The sequence below is a fragment of the Macaca nemestrina genome, chromosome 9, assembly GCF_043159975.1.
Source record: "Macaca nemestrina isolate mMacNem1 chromosome 9, mMacNem.hap1, whole genome shotgun sequence".
In the NCBI taxonomy this organism is placed as follows: Eukaryota; Metazoa; Chordata; class Mammalia; order Primates; family Cercopithecidae; genus Macaca; species Macaca nemestrina.
This window is the reverse complement of record NC_092133.1, coordinates 116,156,868-116,180,316: the sequence shown is the minus strand read 5'-3', so window position 1 is coordinate 116,180,316 and position 23,449 is coordinate 116,156,868. Positions and strand designations below refer to the sequence as shown.

The following is a 23,449-nucleotide window of genomic DNA, read 5'->3' as shown; positions in this document are numbered from 1 at the left end:
CTTCTTAGTTTGGAGGAGAGCTTTAGGTCATTGGTTTTCAAATTACTAGAGTTTTTTTTTTTTTTTTCCTTCAATATCAAAACCAGACATTGTCTAAACAAGTAGCAAATCCATATATATACATCATGGTTATATATTACTGATTTGGAAGACATATTGAGTTTTCTTCCTAACCCAATGACTGACTTATTATACATTCAGAGTATTTATTCTAAAATAAGAATGCCTGTTTTCTGTCTAATTCATAAGGAAATGGTGATCACACATTAATATGAACTATACTAATTACTTCTTACGAAAATGCAAATATAGTTGAACATCTATTTTTTTCTTAATAAAAACTTTTAAAAACTCATTAATGAAAGGAAACAGAATTAAGGAAATTAAGCACTATCTTGTGATATTCACAAAACAAATAATATTAAAAACATAATGATATTTAAGAAAAAAATGTTTCTTACAAATGTTGACAAAAGGCATGAAAATAATTGTGTGATATGGCACAATTACATTTTTATATAAACTTTTATATTTTTCGGTATCAATGTTCATGGAATACAAATTTGAGTAGACTTTCTGCAGCAGAGAGTTTTGCTTCTTAAGAACAAAGAATTTGATATATGGATTTTTGCCAGATTTGGTTGCATTCTTCACATCACAACTTCATAATACTGAACACCTGTTCAACCACCCTTTTTCTCCAAAAATGTGTTTGATCGTTCAGCTTGAAAGAAACAGTGTTTCACTTCCATTTACAAATCTCACATTTTTCACAAAGCAGTTATTAGTCTGCAACCGGACTTACGGCTCTTGAAATTTACACATAACATCACTACAGAGATTGAACCTTAGGATCTCTGTCCTTTTGAGCAATCTTAATAGGAAAAAAGAACTTTTCTTAGACCTAACACAGAAAATATCTCAAATGCTAAATGTTCAAATAAAACTTGTTCAAAAATATGCAGATTATTTTTTACGACGAGTTCACTTTAGTTTGACTTTCTTTTCTTGGGTTCTAGATAGACTAAAAAAGACCGTGTGGCTTTCTAAGTGAAGCTGCTTATTTCCTGTCTTAAATTATTTTGAGTTTTACAAAGATCATAAAACAGACTCTCATTTCACACTGCGATTTTCCAATCAGATAACGAATGCACAGATAATTTTTAAGCTGGAAAAACATATCTGTTTCACCTAGTACATTTTATTTATCACCAATAAGCTATCAACTATTACATACATACTTTCTCCAAAATGAAGTAAAGTTTTAAACTTAACTGAAACGCTAGTCTACTACCAAAAAGGTCAATATCTCTTATTACAAAAGTCCCACATTCCATTTGTTTTATGCATTTAATAACAAAATAATTAGAACGCAAAGGCAACATCAACTTACACTGTGAATCTTTATTTCTCTCAATTATCCCATAATTCATTACTGAAGTCTTCGATTCTGCTACTTGGTTGCTTGGCTCAGTCACTGATAGGTAGCTTTAAATGTTTCCCAACAAGAAAAGATGTACTACGGCCAGGCGTGGTAACTCATGCCTGTAATCCCAGCACTTTGGGAGGCCGAGGCGAGCAGATCACTTGTGGTCAGGAGTTTGAGACTAGCCTGACCAACATGGCAAAACCCCGTCTCTACTAAAAGTACAAAAATTAGCCAGGGATGGGAGCGAATGCCTGTCCATTCCTGTAATCCCAGCTACTTGGGAGGCTGAGGGAGGAGAATCACTTGAACCTGGGAGGCAGAGGTTGCAGTGAGCCAAGATCGCACTACTGCCCTCCAACCTGGGCGACAGAGCCAGACTCCGTCACAAAAAAGAACAAAGAAAGAAAGAAAAGAAAAAGAAAAGAAAGAAAAGATGTACTACATTCACTAGAAACAATATTCACATCTTATTTTCTTAACAGATACATCTGAAAATGTGTTCTAATGTGTATGATAATAATGGGTAACATCTGGTTTGAACAGTTGACATTTCACCATGTCCACACCACACGGACACACATATACATGGTGAACTTAGGTTTCATGATGCCTGGCAGACATGGCAGGGGCCCTGAAGTAGCAACAGCTTGTCTAAAGGCATAACTGGTACTTTCTTTCCTTTCATGTAGCTCTCAGCTATAATTAAAATAGCTGGTTTCTGCAGCATTACTGTCAGCGCCATTAATCTAAACAAAGACGTTATTTATTTCAAAATGATGCCAAATCCTATGACTCATAAGTTAGTATGTCTAAAGTTACTTGCAAAAGCATTGTATGTGAAAACAATGTAGAAATGCTTCCGTACACAATAAAAGGCAATTCTTTCCTAGAAAGCTGAGTCACTAACTGACCTAAATAGGAAAGGGGCAGTGAGGGGGAGAAAGAAAGGGCTATACTATTTGGTATGATCTCTTCTTCTAGTTCCACTGTTTTATTGCAAGCTGGATGTCCCAGCATATTCAAAAAACATTCCCCATCCTACTCTCCCTCAGCATTTACAACCTTATTAGAAGGCCGAGTGTGGTGGCTCAGGCCTGTAATCCCAGGGCTCTGGGAGGCCGAGGTGGGAGGATCACCTGGAGCCAGGAGTTTGAGACCATCTTGGGCAACAGAGCAAGACCCTATCTTGATCTGAAAAAGTTAGCCAGGCATGGTGGCTCAGGCCTGGAGTCCTAATTACTCTGGGGGCTGAGGCAGTAGGATTGCTTGAGCCCAGGAGATTGACACTGTAGTGAGCAAATGTGCCACTGTACTCCAGCCTGGGCCAAGAGTGAGATCCTGTCTCTAAAAAATACATGTATAAATAAATAAATAAATAAATAAATAAATAAATAAATAATCTTATTAGAAAACAAGTTTAATTCTTCTAACATAGAACATACAAAATATTCATTGAAAATGCTAAATTTAATATAACCAAGTGGGGAAAGTTTTGTATAGTGATATAAACACAACACGAGACCTTAAAAAAATTCCAAGTACACGTAACCTCCACGGATATACATTTACATGTATCTTTGGCCATATTATTTTCCACTAATCCAAAAGGCAGTTGATTGTAAAATAAACTATTATTTTATGTACCACCAAGAAAATCACCACTGATTAACCTATGATATAATGTTACTGGTAAAACAAATATCAGTAAAACAATATTTTTTGGTAAAAACAAAAATTTTTACCAAAGGGTCAGCGGTAACTATTTTCTTTCCCTATGTGAAAGAACATTCTAGAAAGGCTTAAAATAAATTTTTTTTTTTGAGACAGGGTCTTGCTTTGTTGCCCAGGCTTGAGTGCAGTGGCGCAATCACGTCTCACTGAAGCCTCAACCTCCCAGGCTCAAGCAATCCTCCCACCTTAGTCTCCAGAGTAGCTGGGACTACAGGCATGTGCATTTAAAAAAAAAAATTTTTTTTTGTAGAGAAGGAGTCACCCTATGCTCCCCTAGCTGACCTCAAAATCCTGAGCTGAAGCAATGCTCCCCACTTGGCCTCTCAAGTTCTGGGGTCACAGGTGTGAGCCACTTTGCCCGCCTTCAAATGAAATTTTTGTTTCACTCAACCTCACTGTTCCTTAACCTGGAAACTTAATTACGAAAATGAATTATGATATATCCACACAATATAATACTATATAGCCAAAGAAAATTAGACAGGGATATGGAAAGACATACAGAGAGAATTAGAGAGAGACGCATTAGTCATTGGTTAAAAAAAAAAAAAAAAAGTTGGCTCTTAATATCAGTTATCCCAAAGCACTAAAATTACAGGTGATTTTTTTTTTATTTGCTTTTCTTTAGTTTCTAAAACTTACATAATGAACACGTAAGCACACACAAACTCATTTAATTCTTGAGATTTACAACTTTTCACAGCAGATGGCTTACAGAAACAACTCTCTCTTACTTGCATATCTCAGACCTGGGCACCAAAACAATAGCCACTAACTACACGTAACTATTTACACTTTTTTATTTTTATTTCTTATTCGAGATGGAATCTAGCTCTGTCACCCAGTGCACTGGAGCAATCTCAGCTCACTACAACTGCAGCCTCCCGGGTTCAAACGATTCTTGTGCCTCCTGACTAGCTGGGATTACAGGCATGCGCCACCATGCCTGGCAAATTTTTGTATTTTTAGTAGAGGCGGGGTTTTGCCATGTTGGCCGGGCTGGGTCTTGAACTCCTGTCTCCAAGCTATTTAATCGCCTCGGCCTCCCAAAGTGCTGGGATTATAGATGTGAGCCACCACGCCTGGCCTAAACTTTAATTAAAACTGAATATAACTAAAAATTCAGTTCTTTGGCCCTACTAGTCACATTTCAAGCACTGAGTAGCCACATGTGGCTAGTAGTTGCCATATCTGAACAATACCTTTTCACCATCACGCAAAGTGCTATTAATAGAGTTGCCCTAACCATGGTTTGATTGGGATCTGTGTAAATAATGAGATGCTATTCTTAAACATTATATATGTGCTTTCTTTCCTCTTGCCTTTCCAAGCACATGACCTCCGTCATATTCTACTCCTGAAGTACCCTTCTGCCTTGGAAGAATGAAATTTATTGTAAAAGGATGCAAGGTGGGAGACAAATATAATATTCAGCTTCTGACCCTGTAAAATAGGACCTTTTAAGAAGAGCGAGCCTTGCAAATCAGGTCATTTTCTTAAGGAAAGATGCTTTAAATTTCCCTCTCTCTCATTTCAAGTGTTTACTAGACAAGTGTCTTCAACATTTTGCTCACATATCTCCTTGCACTTTTGAAAAGCTGTGCATCTTCTTCATCTGTTTTGAATTGACATCTAAAAATGTTCATCATTAATTTAGCCACAAAGATTTACTTTCTGATATTATACATGTCAATGAAATTTTGTCCCTGCATATTTAGTTAATTCAATATATGGAAATATCTTCCTTATTACCTAATCATAAAAGCCAGTGCTCACTGTTGAAATAATCAGCCAAATTAGCAATCTGCTAGGAAAAGTCTGACTTTGATTTTTAAAATTCATATTAAGGTATTAATTAGGATCCCTTTGATAACTTTCTCACTTCTGGATTCAAATTCAAAGATATTGATGGGTAGGTAATATTTAAATTCAAAGACATAGATTGATAGGTAATAGATGGATGATTGATTGAAAGATAGACAGACAGATAAGTAGGCCATGCGTTTGTTGTCTGGATGAAATAAGAAGGTGCCTCTTTCAGTATTCCTTTCTATTCTTGCTCTTCTGGTTTTGTTCTTCCTGGACTCGCCCTCAGGAATTAGGCATTTTAGAATCATCCTTTTGCTTGGTGCTCTAGAAATCGTTTACCGTACTCAGAGCAATGTGCTTATAGGATTAAGGAACAGTGAGAGCCATGCCTGTCCTTTTTTTCTCCATCTGTGCTTGTGTGTGTGCACTCTCTCTAAATATAGGTATATAGATATAGATATATAGATACACGCACACAATCACACACACATGCCTCTTCCATGTTTATCGTTTCCTAAACCTGAGCTATCTTCTGGGTTTCATAATGGCCTCCTTCTCTTAATAGCTGAGTCTCTAGAAAAACCTATGAATCCTCTTTTCCTCTATTTCCTCCCCTCAATTCATTTTTCCCTCCAGTGCCATCCAGCTTAAACTCTCACCTCTCAGTGGAAATGGCTATGACCATGACCACCTAACTCCTGTATTTAATGTACTCTTTTCACTTTTCAAGGGAAATTGTCCTCTTAGGAGTAAATAATACTGTTGAACATTCTCCCTCCCTCTTGATTTCTCTCCTTTCTTGTCTTTTTTGTAATCAAGTTCTCCTGGTTTTCCCATCCCCTCCCCACCCACCTGCCTTCCTCCTTTACTTCACTCTGTCATTGGTGGTCTCCTCTCACTCCACGCCCTCTCCCTTCCATCTACTCTCAGACCTCCACTACCTCCTAAAGGCTGATGACCCTACACATATATCTCCATCTAGAATTCTCTCCTGACATCCAGATTCATGTATTCAAATGACTGGACATATCTACCTGGAGGAAGGCAACTCCATCATCTTTTCTTCAGACCATGTTATTACCATGTTTGGAAAAAATTCTATCATGTTCCTAGCTGTCAACATTAAAGAAAAAAAAAAAATTCAAACATCCAATCACTCACCAATTCCTGATTCTACTTTTCAATTCTTTCTTATATTGTCTCTTCTCTCCATCCACACTGCCATGGTGTTAGGTCAAATTTTAATCATTTTCATCTGAACTACCGTAATAGCCTAATTTGTCACCCACTCTTATATGGCTAATTTTCTCATTAGCCACGTGGCTTACATCACTTCCTTGTTGATGATTCTTCAAGTGTTTGTGTTGCCTCAATGATAAATGCATACAAGAGAGGGTAGTTCTTGGTGAGAGATGTGATCAAGCAGAGATCTTTTTCAGGAGCCTGTCTTTCCCTTGAGATAAGTAAGAAGGCGGCTGGAGGCAAGGAGTAGGTGTAGTTCAAGAGCGTAGGTGAAGTTCAAGAGAAATGGAACAGGAAGAAGCTCTTTTGGGAGTCTTGGATCTGGTTTAGACCTTGGGGCCAAGAGCAAAGAGAGAGGTGGGCTGGGTCATGTTTTACGCTGCTTGAATAGGAGACCAGCCAGATATTTAGGAAAGAAAACCTATGTAAGAACAATGAATATGAAAATACTGAAAAATCTTTTAAGCCCAATAATAGATAATTAGATTTGAAGTTGAAATTTATAAGAAGACAGAACATACTTTACATGTAATAACAGCACTAAGCAGAAATAATATCTAGCAAAATGGCAACTCACCAATGATAACATTAAGTTTGACATTTAAATACAGATTTTCAATGACCATTGAGAGTTAATCAGTATCTATAACATCCTTTTCTAGGAAAGGGAAAGGACTTTAGTTATTACTATATTAGTTATAATTATTTAGCCTTATTCATCTTAGTATTCATCTTTTCTACTAAATTTGTGGTTTTGCCAAATATATTTTCAGTTTCAAAAAAAATCAGTTTTAAGCCTACGAATTGTAAATAACAGTGTTTAATAACAACCCTTAGGTGTTTCTGAAAATAATAATTTTAAAATTATTTCATTCCTTACATTATCTCCATTTCTTCTGAAGTCAGTTCTGCTAGTTCACGTGGGTGTGTGTCTTTAACATGGTTAGTATTCCTTAAATATATAGTGATCTTTGATTGTTTAAATTTATGAATGAAGGGCTGGGCTGATTAAAGTGACTAATGAAGACTATCCTTCAAGGATTTGTATCAGTCTTTCCCCAGTTGGCTTCTTTCTTTCTCTGTAAACAATATTATTTAAATTTGGCACTTTAAAAAATATATTTGAACTTTAATAGGAATTATATATCTATTTCTGCAAGTTTTTATTTTGTTCAATATATTTGTGATATATATTGGTATTAATGAACACATTGCCAAAATACATTGATTTTTCACTGCTGCAGTGTATAACGTAGTGTGACTCCTGTAAAGATTTGAGATCTTTTTAATTTTTTGGCTATGATAACAAATGATTCTATTAATGGGTTTATAATAGGTCTCCTCTATTCCAAACACACATCACGATTCACTTTTTAAAAAATTATATTTAGGATGATATTTAGAGTCAAGTTAAATTTATTGTAGAACTATCCTTTCTATAAAAATATTCAACAAGACATGGGCAAGATGGCCAAATAGGAACGGCTCTGGTCTGCAGCTCCCAGTGAGATTGATGCAGAAGGCAGGTGATTTCTGCATTTCCAACTGAGGTACCCGGCTCATCTCATTGGGACTGGTTAGACAGTGGGTACAGCCCACGGAGGGTGAGCAGAAGCAGGGTGGGGCATCACCTCACCTGGGAAGTGCAAGGGGTCAGGGAAATCCCTCCCCTAGCCAAGGGAAGCGATGAGGGACTGTGCCATGAGGAAGAGTACACTCTGGCCCAGACACTATACTTTTCCCACAGTCTTTGCAACCCACAGACCAGGAGATTCCCTCAGGTGCCCACACCACCAGGACCATGGGTTTCAAGCACAAAACTGGGCAGACACTCAGCTAGCTACAGGAGGTTTTTTTTTTTTTTATCATATCCCAGTGGCACCTGGAATGCCAGCAAGATAGAACTGTTCATTCTCCTGGAAAGGAGGCTGAAGCCAGGGAGCCAAGTGGTCTAGCTCAGCAGATCTCACTCCCACAGAGCCCAGCAAGCTAAGATCCACTGGCTTGAAATTCTCGCTGCAAGCATAGCAGTGTGAAGTCGACCTGGCATGCTCAAGCTTGGTGCGGGAAGGGCATCTGCCATTACTGAGGCTTGAGTAGGCGGTTTTCCCCTCACAGTGTAAACAAAGCCTCTAGGAAGTTCGAACTGAGTGGAGCCCAATGTAGCTCAGCAAAGCCACTGTAGCCAGACTGCCTCTCTAGATTCCTCCTCTCTGGGCAGGGCATCTCTGAAAGAAAGGCAGCAGCTCCAGTCAGGAGCTTATACATAAAACCTTCCATCTCTCTGGGACAGAACACCTGGGGGAAGAGGTGGCTGTGGGCACAGCTTCATCAGACTTACACATTCCTGTCTGCTGGTTCTGAAGAGAGCAGTGGATCTCTCAGCACAGCGCTCAAGCTCTGCTAAGGAACAGACTGCCTCCTCAAGTGGGACCCTGACCCCAGTGCCTTCTGAGTGGGAGACACCTTCCAGCAGGGGTCGACAGAAACCTCATATAGGAGAGCTCTGGCTGGCATTTGGCAGCTGCCCCTCTGGGACAAAGCCTCCAGAGGAAGGAACAGGCAGCAATCTTTGCTGTTCTGCAGCCTCCGCTCATGATACCCAGGCAAACAGGGCCTGGAGTGGGCCTCCAGCAACCTTGAGCAGACCTACAGCAGAGGGGCCTGACTGTTAGAAGGAAAACTAACAAACAGAAAGGAATAGCATCAACATCAACAAAAAGGAAGTCCACACAAAATCCCCATCCAAAGGTCACCAACATCAAAGACCAAAGGTAGATAAATCCACAAAGATGGGGAAAACCCAGCACAAACAGGCTGAAAATTCCAAAAACCAGAATGCCTCTTCTCCTCCAAAGGATCACAACTCCTCGCCAGCAAGGGAACAAAACTGGAAGGAGAATGAGTTTGATGAATTGACAGAAGTAGGCTTCAGAAGGTGGGTAATAACAAACTCCTCTGAGCTAAAGGAGCATGTTCTAACCCAATGCAAGGAAGCTAAGAACCTTGAAAAACAGGTTAGAGAAATTGCTAACTAGAATAATCAATTTAGATAAGAACAGAAATGACCTGATGGAGCTGAAAAACAGCACAAGAACTTCGAGAAGCATACACAAGTATCAATGCCAAATCGATCAGGCAGAAGAAAGGTTATCAGATATTGAAGATCATCTTAGTGAAATTAACCATGAAGACAAGATTAGAGAAAAAAGAATGAAAAGCAACAAACAAAGCCTCCAAGAAATATGGGACTATGTGAAAAGACCAAACCTACTTTTGATTGGTGTACCTGAAAGTGATACAGAGAATGGGACCAAGTTGGAAAACACTCTTCAGAATATTATCCAGGAGAACTTCCCCAACCTAGCAAGACAGGCCAACATTCAAATTCAGGAAATACAGAGAACACCACAAAGATACTCCTTGAGAAGAGCAACCCCAAGACACATAATCATCAGATTCATCAAGGTTGAAATGAAGGAAAAAATATTAAGGGCAGACAGAAAGGTTGGGTTACTCACAAAGGGAAGCCCATCAGACTAATAGTGGATCTCTCTGCAGAAACCCTACAAGCCAAAAGAGAGTAGAGGCCAATATTCAACATTCTTAAAGGAAATAATTTCCAACCCAGAGTTTCATATCCAGCCAAACTAAGCTTCACAAGTGAAGGAGAAATAAAATCCTTTACAGACAAGCAAATGCTGAGAGATTTTGTCACCACCAGGCCTGCCTTATGAAAGCTCCGGAAGGAAGCACTAAATATGGAAAGGAAAAACCGGTACCAGCCACTGCAAAAACATATCAAATTGTAAAGACTATCAACACTATGAAGAAACTACATCAACTAATGGGCAACATAACCAGCTAGCATCAAAATGACAGGATCAAATTCACACATAACAACATTAATCTTTATTAAATGTAAATGAGCTAAATGCCCCAATTAAAAGACACAGATTGGCAAATTGGATAAAGATCAAGACCCTTCGGTGTGCTGTATTCGGGACACCCATCTTGCGTGCAAAGACAGACATAGGCTCAAACTAAAGGAATAGAGGAATGTTTACCAAGCAAATGGAAAGCAAAAAAAAAAGCAGGGGTTGCAATCCTAGTCTAGTAAAACAGACTTTAAACCAACAAAGATCAAAAAAGACAAAAAAGGGCACTACATAATGGTAAAGGGATCAATGCAACAAGAAGAGCTAACTACCCTAAATATATATGCATCCAGTACAGGAGCACTCAGATTCATAAAGCAAGTTCTTGGAGACCTACAAAGAGACTTATACTCCAACACAATCATACTGGGAGACTTTAACACCCATTGTCAGTATTAGCCAGATCAACAAGACAGAAAATTAACAAGGATATTCAGGACTTGAACTCAGCTCTGGAACAAGCGAACCTAATAGACATCTACATAACTCTCCACCCCAAATCAACAGAATATACAGTCTTCTCAACACAGCATCACACTTATGCTAAAATTGACCACAAAATTGGAAGCAAAACACTCCCCAGCAAATGCAAAAGAACGGAAATTATAACAAACAGTTTCTCAGACCACAGCACAATCAAATTAGAACTCAGGATTAAGAAACTCACTCAAACCACACAACTAAATGGAAACTGAACAACCTGCTCCTGAATGATACTGTGTAAATAATAAAATTAAGGCAGAAATAAATAAGTTCTTTGAAACCAACGAGACCATGACACAACATACCAGAATCTATAGGAAACAGCTAAAGTAATGTTTAGAGGGAAATTTATAGCACTAAATGCCCACAGGGGAAAGCAGAAAAGATCTAAAATTGACACCCTAGTATCACAATTAGAAGAACTAGATAAGCAAGAGCAAACAAATTCAAAAGCTAGCAGAAGACAAGAAATAACTAAGATCAGAGCAGAACTGAAGGTGATAGAGACACGAAAAACCCTTCAAAGAATCAATGAATCCAGGAGCTGGTGTTTTGAGAAGATTAACAAAATAAATAGACCACTAGCCAGACCAATAAAAAAGAAAAGAGAGAAGGATGAAATAGACACAATAAAAAATGATAAGGGGAGATTACCACTGATTCCACAGAAATACAAACTACCATCAGAGAATACTATAAAAACCTCTATGCAAATAAACTAGAAAATCCAGAAGAAATGGATAAATTCCTGGACACATACACCCTCCCAAGTCTAAACCAGGAAGAAATCAAATCACTGAATAGACCAATAACAAATTCTGAAATTGAGGCAGTAATTAATAACCCATTAACCAAAAAAAGCCCAGGATCAGATGGATTCACAGCGGAATTCCACCAGAGGTACAAAGAGGAGCTGGTACTATTCCTTCTGAAACCATTCCAAACAATAGAAAAAGAGGGACTCCTCCCTTACTCATTTTATGAGACCAGCATCATCCTCATACCAAAACCTGACAGAGACACAACAAAAAAAGAAAATTTCAGACCAGTATCCCTGAAGAACATCGATGTGAAAATCCTCAATAAAATACTGGCAAATCGAATCCAGCAGCACATCAAAAAGCTTATCCAACACCATCTAGACAGCTTCATCCCTGGGATGCAAGGCTGGTTCAACATACGCAAACCAATAAATGTAATCCACCACATAAACAGAACCAAGAAGAAAAACCACATGATTATCTCAATAGATGCAGAAAAGGCCTTCGATAAAATTCAACATTCCTTCATGCTAAAAACTCCAAATAAACTAAGTATATATGGAATGTATCTCAAAATAATAAGAGCTATTTATGACAAACCCACAGCCAATATCATACTCAATGGGCAAAAGCTATAAGCATTCCCTTTGAAAACCAGCACAAGACAAGGATGCCCTCTCTCACCACTGCTATTCAATATAGTATTGGAAGTTCTGGCCGGGGCAATCAGGAAGCTAAAGCAATAAAGGTATTCAAATAGTAAGAGAGGAAGTCAAATTGTCTCTGTTTGCAGATTACATAATTGTATATTTAGAAAACCACATCGTCTCAGCCCAAAATCTCCTTAAGCTGATATGCAACTTCAGCAAAGTCTCAGGATACAAAATCAATGTGCAAAAATCATAAGCATTCCTATAGACCAATAGTAGACAAAGAGAGAGCCAAATCATGAGTGAACTCCCATTCACAATTGCTACAAAGAGAATAAAATACCTAGGAATAGGACCATCTGAGGCCTCCAGTGCAGTACCTCCTATTAGATACAGCTGAGGTCCCACCAATACATACAAGAAACCCTTCTCCTCTGAAAAGCTGGTGTCACAGGCCGCCTGTCATTTCCATGAGTTCTATGATCACACCAAGACAAGGGTGTCTACCCCCCCAGGGAGACCACTGCACCAACCAAAAAGACTCCCTGTGTCTTCTCTTCCTCCCCTCTGTGGTTCCCTTTAGAACTTCTCAAGATAATACAATCTATGTTTTCTCCAAATAAGAACTACCTTTTGCCCAAAATGGTATATGCAGACAACAATCGGAGGTTTAGTGTTTTAAAAAACTCTTTTGGCCACTATGTTAACTACTCCCCAAACTGTTTCCTACTACAGAATGACCCACACCTTAGTTTGGCTCCTATCAGCTCTGTAAGCATAAATGACTTGGAAATTAACAATAGCTTTCCATGCAATAGGGCTCCTGCAATGTGGTGCACGTTCCTAAAGCCTTCCAGATTTTCTATAAGAAATGTGGCAAGCACCAACCCCACAAAGTGGCACAGGACAAGAAGGGCAAGGATGCTGTGTATGCACGGGGAACGTGGAATCATGGCAGGAAGCAGAGCGGCAATCTTGGGCTGAGCACTCAGGAGGCTGAGGCATCAGAATTGCTTAAACCCAGCAGGTGGAGGTGCAGTGAGCCGAGATTGTGCCGCTGCACTCCAGCCTGGGTGACAGAGTGAGACTCCATCTCAATAAATAAAAAATATAAATAAATAAATATAAAAAATCCATCACTGCCTCTGAGATTTGATATGCCACCTTTATCATATACTAAATTCCCATTTGTACTTAGGTCTATTCTGTACTTTCTATCCTATTCCATTGGTCTGTCTGCCTGTTCACATGGTCAATGTCACACTGTTCTAAATACAGGGGCTTTACAGTTTGTTTTAATAGCCCATAGGGCTAGCCCCCCATTTTGTGTCACTATTCCAGCATGTTTATTTTCCATAGAAACTTTAGTATCAACTTACCAACTCCATGAAACAAAGCTTGTTGGTATTTTTATAGGAATGGCATTCAATTTATTAATCAGCTTGGAGGGAATGGGCATCTTGATGATGAGTTGTGATAGCCAAAAACAAGGGATGTCTTCCCACTCTACGTGCTTTTGTGTTTTCCAGAAGTATTTCCCCTTTATAGATTTTGCACATTTCTTAATGTTTGTCTCTAAATATTTAATCTTCTTTGTTGCTATTATACATGGGGTTTTCTTAAGTCTTCTAACCTAAGTATTGTTTGTGTATATCAAGGCCATTGATTTCTGTAAGTAAGCCAATTTTCCAGAAAAAGGCTAAAACTACAAAGGAGATGGCGCCAAGGCTTGAGCACTGAGTCCAGCTGCAGATCTAAGACGATGCTGGCTATGAGGACATGCAAGCATTTTGAACTGGGAGGAGATACGAAGAGAAAGGGTCAAGTGATTCAGTTCTAAATTTCATCTTTTGTTTTATTATGAAGACAATAAAATCTTGAGGTTATGTTCAGTTCAAAAAAAGAAATGTATGATAAATTTTACACTGTAAATAAATCCTTTTTTGTCAGTGAAAAAAATACCTAGGAATACAACTTACAAGGGATGTGAAGGACCTCTTCAAGGAGAACTGCAAACCACTGCTCAAGGAAATAAGAGAGGACACAAACAAATGGAAAAATGTTCCATGCTCATAGATAGGTAGAAACAATATTGTGAAAATGGCCATACTGCCCAAAGTAATTTATAGATTAAATGCTATCCCCATCAAGCTACCATTGGAGTTCTTCACAGAATTACAAAAAGACTTCAAATTTCATATGTAACCAAAAAAGAGCCTGTATATCCAAGACAATATTAAGCAAAAAGAACAAGGCTGGAGGCATCACACTTCCTGACTTCAAACTATACTACAAGGCTACAGTAACCAAAACAGCATGGTACTGGTACCAAAACAGACATATAGACCAATGGAACAGAGGCCTCAGAAATAATGCCACACAACTACAACTATCTAATCTTTGATAAACCTGAAAAAAAACAAGAAATGGGGAAAGGATTCCCTATTTAATAAAAGGTGTTGGAAAAACTGGCTAGCCATATGCAGAAAACTGAAACTGGACCTCTTCCTTACACCTTATACAAAAATTAACTCAAGATGGATTAAAGACTTAAATGTAGGACCTAAAACCATAAAAGCCCTAGAAGAAAACCTAGGCAATACCATTCAGGACATAGGCATGGGCAAAGCTTTCATGACTAAAACACCAAAAGCAATGGCAACAAAAGCCAAAATTGACAAATGGGATAGAATTAAACTAAAAAGTTCTGCACAGCAAAAGAAACTGTCATCAGAGTGAGCAGGCAACCTACAGAATGGGAAAAAATGTTTGCAATCCATCTGACAAAGGGCAGTATGGCCATCCAGAATCTACAAGGGACTTAAACAAATTTATGAGAGAAAACAAACAACTCCATCAAAAAGTGGGCAAAAGATATGAAAAGACACTCCTTAAAAAAAGACATTTATGTGACCAATGAACATATGAAAAAAAGTTCATCATCACTGGTCATTAGAGGAATGCAAATCACAACCACAGTGAGATACCATCTCACACCAGTTAGAATGGCAATCACTAAAAAGTCAGGAAACAACAGATGCTGGAGAGGATGTGAAGAAATAGAAATGCTTTTACACTGTTGGTGGGAGTGTAAATTAGTTCAACCATTGTGGAAGACAGTGTGGCAATTCCTCAAGGATCTAGAACCATGAATACCATTTTTTAATCTCATTACTGGGTATATACCTAAAGGATTATAAATCAGTCTACTATAAAGACACATGCACATTTATATGTTTATTGCAGCACTATTCGCAATAGCAAAGACTTGGAACCAACCCAAATGCCCATCAATGATAGACTGGATAAAAAAAAGGTGGCATATATACACCATGTAATACTATGCAGCCTTAAAAAAGGATGAGTTCATGTCCTTTGCAGGGACATGAATGAAGCTGGAAACCATCATTCTCAGCAAACTAACACAGGAACAGAAAACCAAACGCTGTATGTTCTCACTCATAAGTGGGAGCTGAACAACGAGAATGCATGGACACAGGGAGGGAAACATCACACACCGGGGCCTGTCAGATGGTGGGGGATAGGGGAGGAATAGCATTAGGAGAAATACCTAATGTAGATGATGGGTTGATTGGTGGAGCACACCACCATGGCATGTGTATAGCTATGTAACAAACCTGCATGTTCTGCACATGTATCCCAGAACTTAAAGTATAATTTAAAAAAATATTCAACAGGCAGAAATAACTTCAGCAACAAGGATCTTAAAGGGCAATCTCTAAACCTATAGAAAAAATGTTAAGAGAAATAGGCTGAAAAGTGATCTTCAAAGAAAACAATAAAATTTACAAATCAAGGGCTAAAATCGATTTCAGAAACTTCTGGTCTCCTCTTTTTAGTGACAGATAAGAAAAGTGAGTCATTGAAATCATGCGACCTTTTCAAAGCAACACAGAACATAGTGCTCTCTCACTGCAGGCTGTAACGACAAGAGAAGCAGTCATGTCTCCCCAGTGGCTGCACTCTCTACATAGCAGGTAAATGCAGACAATTTCCTCTCCCTCAGGAGACAAGAACAGTCAACTTGTCCTCACTCTGATTTACCTGAGATGCTTGCTTCCATTGCACCAATCAGCTAGAACTTGGCAAGCACCGCCATCTTTGGCTAGTTTGGCTTTGCATTTTAAAACTGCCCAGAAAAAAGGCAATGCTCCAAAATTATTTTGGCATAAACATTGTGCAACACTCTCTCCCACCAGATAAATCTGACTTATAATAAGTAGAAAGCAATTAGTCACCTGTGGTGGCATTTTTCAGTACAGTATTAGAGATTCTAGAAGAGACTGACTTGCGGTCCGTTCTTACCTTTGCATTTTCGATGCATGGACAGAGTGCCCAAGCTGCGCTGGCCTTCACGTCTGGGTGAGGATTTTTCAGCAGGGACCACAACAAACGAACTCCATCTAAGCGATCAATTATGCTATCATGGAACCCAAAATCATGACATAAACTGTCATTAATATGTGAAGACAAACCATTTTAATGACCCACTTATTTACACAATTTTAATTATTTTTTTCAACTTTTGATATTTTGCTTAGATTTTTTTTTTTTTTTTCAAAACTTCATCAACAGTAGGGAGGTAACATGCTGTTGAATTGTCAGCCCTCTGATTTCAGTTTTAAATCCATGACACAGAAATCAAGCTGCATGATGATTATGATTCACATAAACTGAAAATCAAGCCATGTAATTTTTTAATTAGCTATACACAGACTGTTACCTAAATGTAAAAATACTGGTTTCTTTCATATAGTAACATCTAAATACTTTCCAAAACAAATATTTATGCCTCAAAACTGTGCAGTTACCTTTTTTATTTGGTCCATGTTTAATTGACTTACCTTACTGTATGACATATTTTAAACGCTTTCAGTCCTAATCTAGCATTAGGAATTAAAATCATTACACCACAGTGCATCCTTTGTTGGGCATGAATAACACGTAACTTGTTTTCCATGTGCACCCTTCCCAGCAAGACTAACATTGCAGACTGTGTTATAATTACTTAAACACACTGTAATCAAAATAGCTTCATGACTAGCTGAAAAATGAATTATCATCAGAGCCATCTCTACACCATCTGTCTTCTGTTTATATATCAATCAGTCCAGGAGCATAACCTCGCAGTAAGGTCCACTGGGTACTCACAGCGGAGAAGAAGGCCAAACAAAACTTAATAACCTTTACAAACATGGCTTTGTTCAGAAAGGTATATTAAACTCAAAGCAGATGAAAAAAGATAAAGGGCATCAAAATTCCTTTGATTTGTAATCTCAAGTTGAATTAAACACATGTAGTATTGAGCCACAGATAGAATAAATACTAGCTTAAAATGCCATTCAAATTCTTCCTTGAAAATTGACATAAAAACATCTAGATGTCTTGATTATCTTAGATGAGTTTACCAGGGGGGAAAAACGTATTATTCCAAAGTTTTCAAGTAGGAGATCAGTTTTGCATAACCTTATAAAATTGGTGATGCTGAAAAAGAGCATTGAAAAACCTTGGTGATGCAAATAGCCTATATCAGGATAAAAACAGTCTTAAAAAAGGACTTCTAATAAGAAAAAATACACTGAAAAATTATTTTAAAGTAAAGCTTAAGTAAATAGGTTTTCAAACCTGAAACTTTCATACCATGCTGAGAGAAAACAAAGTTTTATTTCTCAATTAATGGAAACTCTAAAGAAACATACTGGCACTTCACAATGAAGAATTTGCTTTTCAAATTTAAACTGAAAAGTCATATTGCCTTCCATATGCTACTTAAAATATAACTAATGCCGATCTCTGAGCCTCTATTTTTTTCATAAAAAATGTCATAATGAACAACAGTGAATAATGGTCTGCCCTATCTTCTTGTAAATTTCGCAGCAAGCTTGGCATCAGTGATATGTAACTGTACACTGCTGGCCAGAAATAACTTGCCATCACAGTGGAAGTCATTTGGATGGCACAAATTTGAAATTTAAAAAAAAGGATCGTTCAATACTGGACATAATTTCACAATTAACTTTAAACAAGTTATAGACAAAATTTCACAATTAACTATAAAAATTCACTATAATTGTAAAATTAGATCTATCATTTACCATTTTCAACCCAAACCCTAGGCAATTCATCAGCTACTTAGTTACAATGAGTGAGGATTTTGGTCCTATTACTGGTATCTTAAAAGAAGACTCAGGGGCGGGGCCCAGTGACTCACACCTGTAATCCCAACAGTTTGGGAGGTGAAGGCAGGCAGACCACTTGAGGTCAGGAGTTCAAGACCAGCCTGGCCAAAGTGGCTAAATCCTGTCTCTGCTAAAAATACAAAAACAAATCAGGCATGGTGGCATGTGCCTGTAGTCCCAGCTACTCATGAGGCTGAGGCAGGACAATCGCTTGAACCCGGGAGGCGGAGGTTGCAGTGAGCCGAGATTGCACCACTGCACTCCAGCCTGGGCGACAGAGTGAGTCTTCATTTGAGGGAAAAAAAAAAAAGACTCAGAACAGTACAGAATGATAACTTCCTATGACAAGAACATGATTGAAAAACATTTGCAATCACAGGAACTAACAAAGTCAGGAGTGGTAAACTTCAGAGTTTAACTTTATCCCTTCCATCTCCCTCGTCCTCTGCATGAACTCATTTATTGCTAAATTTTACTTCACAATAACTTAAGTATCTGCCCATTTCCCTGTTTTCTATTTGATCACCCAAATCCCAGTCTTTGCCATTTCATCTCAGGATCGTTGTGTGAGAGAATAACTTGGTTTTGTGTCTTCAGTTTTTCTCAATCTCAATCCATCTTACAAATCGCTGCAAATTAATCTTCCTAAAGACACTTTTAGAGTTTCTGCAATAGCTCCTTGAGAGCAGGGTGCCAGGGATATTAATTCTGTTCATGACACTAGCTAGCACATTTAATCAGTGCCTGTTAAACAATTCACAACCCAAAGATCACTCCTGGGGAAAAAAGTCTCCAATGGCCTCCCGTTGCCTTCATGGTATTAAGCTGCAATTCCAAAGTTCGGTATTTAAATTTTTTAGGGAGCTGGAATTTCTCATAAGACTCCTTGACTATCTACTAAACACTAAGTACTAGGCATACAGAAATAACCGATACACTTGGGTCAGAAACGGTGGCTCACGCCTGTAAATCCTAACACTTTGGGAGGCCAAGGTGGGTGGATCGCATGAGCTCAGGAGTTCAAGACTAGCCCAGGCAACAAAGGACCCTGTCTCTACAAAAAATACAAAAAATACAAAAAAAAAAAAAAAAATTAGCCAGGCATGGTGGTGCACGACTCTAATCTCAGCTACTTGGGAGGCTGAGGTAGGAGGATGACTTGAGCCCAGGAAGCGGAGGTTGCAGTGAGCCCAGATTGCACCACTGCACTCTAACCTGGATGACAGAGCCAGACCCTGTCTCAAAAACAAACAAACAAACAAAATGGATACAGTCAATTCTCATCAGGGGAAGTTATGTTCTATCAAGTCACTGCAAACCTTAGATGAACAAATACTGAACTACTGTTCCTAGGGTATATATAAAGTGGGTTCCCATCAGCCACTGGTCAGAATGTTTTCATCAACCAATCAATATATAACGTTGTTTCACGTGTATTTCTCTTTAAAGACACCTTATTTGGTACAGATTGTTGAATCATGAATATTGGACTTATGGCCAACAGCTCTATAACTTGCGCCGGAACGGCGTTCAGGGAATACACAGATTTTTTCCAAAATGAACATCGCAACCTTCCTGCACTTAGGAACACTGGGCGGCACTTCAGCAAGCACTATGCTTAGGGACCATATTAAAACAGCAAAATCACCATCTGAGAGCACAGACTGTGAAAAACGTGGCACTAAACAGACTGCCAAATGGACGAGCTATTCACAGGGTGAGAGCTGGAACGAAAAGTCAAAATGTCACCTTTTTGGACCTCAGCAGAGAACATGTGCACCAGGTGATTCAAAATGTGTCCCTGCTTTGCAGGTCCAGGAATGACAGCGCAAGTGATGTGACTACTGATTTAGGGGTCATAAATAAAGTTTAGAGAGTATATGAATTCGTCAACTCAGAATCTACAAATAATGTGGACTGACTGTGTTTTAATTGATCATTGGGAAACTACAGTCTCGTGAGGGTGATAAACAGACCATTATAATCTGTAATAAATGCTGCAACAAATGGAGCACAGGGTTTCACATGACCACAGACAGAAGACACCAGTTTACTCACAGACCACAGAGATTCTCCCCCTGTTATACTTTTCAACTATAGTTGTTTCCCAGCCATCTCCATATTTTACATAATAATCCATCACTTAAGGTCTACAACAAAACCTCTTTCACAAATCCTTTGGCATCTTCCTCCTTTAAGCTTCTTTTTAATTTTGCTCTCCCTTTTCCTGCACCTCATACCACATTACTTTGACTTGTAGTCATGTGTTGTGTGCTTCTTATCTCCCAAATTACCATGTAATCTCCACGATAGCAGGAATTCTGTGTTTCCCACCACACTCCCAGCAGGCTACCACACCAGCGAATATTGGTGAAATGGATCTGAAACAAGACAGCCTTTGCTTCCTCTTCTTCAATGAATCAAAAATCTCTCCCAACACAATTACATTCCTCCTTAAACCTCATACTTGCAAAATACATCTTCAAATTCTAAATGTAAGCAGTAAAGTTTTCATTTGAAGTTGTCTCTAAGTGGAAAGTGTATTTTCTCAGAATTCCTTGACAACTTCATTGCTTTCTGCATATACAGTGATGGGCTTATAGGTGGTGTTAATTTATACCACTCTCCATTTTCAACAGGTCTACCCCTTACACAGTTCTCTTACTTGATTAGCATCTTGCTCTGAATTCATTTCCAGCAGTATGGTAGCTCTTCTCATTTTGTGTAGCAATAGAATCCTACATTAATTTCTTGACATTATAAAAACAAAACTGAATTACATGCTTTCAAGATCTTCAGCTATATCCCAGAAATCAAACTGCCTGGCTGGCAAAATAACAGCTCTAGAAAGATGAATCCATGTACGTATTTTTGGTTATTTAAAAAAAAATAAACAAACCAAAAAGATGCAGCTGCTTGCTCTGTTTCTCAGGCTCTTGTTATATTAACATTTTCCAGGACTGCGATGAAGTTTGGCTGGCTCGCCTGCCCATTGAGGCCACATATATGAACAAATGTGAACAGTTTGTGCCCATACTGTGGGCACAGGCAAGATTGTAGGGTTTCTTTCTGGCAATATCAACATATCTATTTTGAAACCATAATTTTTCATGTTTTCTAAAAACTTCACAGTATTTGCTGAAAATTACACTGATAAATATTATTGAATGACAGTGGCTCAGACTAAGTGTGGTTTGCTTAAAAGAACATGACGTTCTTAAACCACAACATTAAAAGATGCGACTGTCATCTATAAGTTTTGAAACCAAGTTGGCAATTCAATAAAATGGGAAACATAAATGTATGTCAGAATTAAAATGATCATCCCTGGGAAAAACAGATTAGAAGAGAATTTTACCTTTAAAAAAATCCTTAAGGTTTTTTACATTTTTACCTCTATGTGTTATTCCAAAGAGGCTATGGGATAACAAATTTGGAGAAAAGATGTGAATGTGGCAGTCTTGGGAAAAGTATGTCAGAAATTCTTTGGCCTTTGGAAAGCAGGAAGATAGTCTATGCTTTTATACTTGGTATAAGCAATATGATTAGAAAGACTCTAGAAACCTTTCTTGTCAGAAAAATTATTCATCATATAGTAAATATGTTTTTCCTTCTTTTTCTAAACTTTTATTTTAGTTTCGGGGCTACATGTGCAGGTTTGTTACACAGGTAAATTCCATGTCACAGGTTTTGGTGTACAGATTATTTTGTTACCCAGATAATAAGTATGTACCTGATAGGTAGTTTTTCGATCCTCACCCTCCACTCACCCTCCACTCACCCTCTACCTTCAAGTAGGCCCTGGAGCCTGTTGTTTCCTTCTTAGTGTCCATGTGTACTCAGTGTTCGCTTCCCACTGACAAGTGAGAACATACGGTATTTGGTTTTCTATCCCTGCATTAATTTGCTTATGGTAATGGTCTCCAGCTCTAAGCACGTTGTTGCAAAAACAATTACAACAAAATAAAAATGAACAAATGAGACCTAATTAAACTAAAGAGAGCTTCTGCACAGCAAAAGAAACTATCCACAGAGTAAACAGATAAACTCACAGAATGGGAGAAAATATATGCAAACTATGCATCTGACAAAAGTCTAATATCCACAATCTATAAGGAACTTAAATTAACAAGCAAAAACTGAATAACCCCATTGAAAAGTGGTCAAAGCACATGAACAGATCCGTCTCAAAAGAAGACATACACGTGGCCAGCAAGCATATTGAAAAATGTTCAACATCACTGATCATTAGAGAACTGCAAATGAAAACCACAAGGAGATACCATCTCACATCAGTCAGAATGGCTATCATGAAAAAGTTGAAAAATAACAGATGCTGGCAAGGTTGTGGAGAAAAGAGAAAACTTGTACACTGCTGGTAGGAATGCAAATTAGTTCAGGCACTGTGGAAAGCAGTTCGGAGATTTCTCAAAGAACTTAAAACAACGAACATTCAACCCAGCAATCCCATTATTTGGTATAAACCCAAAGGAATATAAATCACTCTACCATAAAGATACATGCATGTATTTGTTTACTGCAGCAAAATTCACAGTAGCAAAGACATAGAATCAACCTAAATGCCCATCAATGGTAGACTGGATAAAGAAAATGTACATATACACCATGGAGTACTATGCAGCCATATAAAAGAATGAGATCAAACAATAAATACTAAGTGAGAGCCAATTATATCCCATGCATTGCAACACATCAAGAGGCACAAAACATCTAGTTGTCCAACTTTCAGCAATGCTGAGTTAGCAATGCTGAATTTAATTATGCTGGTGACCACCAGATCTTTCCATGTAAAGATGCCATTTTTTCTTTTCATTGTATAACAATCTGTGGGGTCATATTGTGTCACCCTAAGAAAGTCCTATTCCAACAATCATTCCCTATTTTAAGTTTTAGCATCCATTCATTATCCTTGCCTAAAAAAATTATTTTATTGGGAGTTGTAAAATAGTGATTTTTCTAATTCTGTTCATTTTCTCAATTTGTTACTTGGCATTATTCTATGAAAAAGAGCTTTTCTTTCATTAACTACAGCTCAGTTAAAGTTCCTCCATACAGACAGAATAAATGTTTAATCTGTTCCCTTTAATGACCAATTTGTGGTTATCTCCTCTGTAGGCAAAGGAGAAATATAGCATTTCTATTATTTATAAATATGGATGTATGTGTGTGTGTATATATATATATA

The 23,449-nt window shown here is 38.1% G+C and overlaps 1 protein-coding gene across 11 annotated transcripts in view; it reads right to left on the bottom strand.

Annotated features, from left to right (window-relative positions):
• ODAD2 (outer dynein arm docking complex subunit 2) overlaps nucleotides 1-23,449 on the bottom strand; it is a 194,232-nt gene that overhangs the window by 84,673 nt on the left and 86,110 nt on the right. For all 11 annotated transcript variants that reach the window (XM_071070321.1, XM_071070324.1, XM_071070319.1 and 8 more), the window contains one exon: nucleotides 16,370-16,484. In XM_071070321.1, the coding sequence (XP_070926422.1) occupies nucleotides 16,370-16,484 (115 nt within the window). The remainder of the gene's footprint in view (nucleotides 1-16,369; nucleotides 16,485-23,449) is intronic.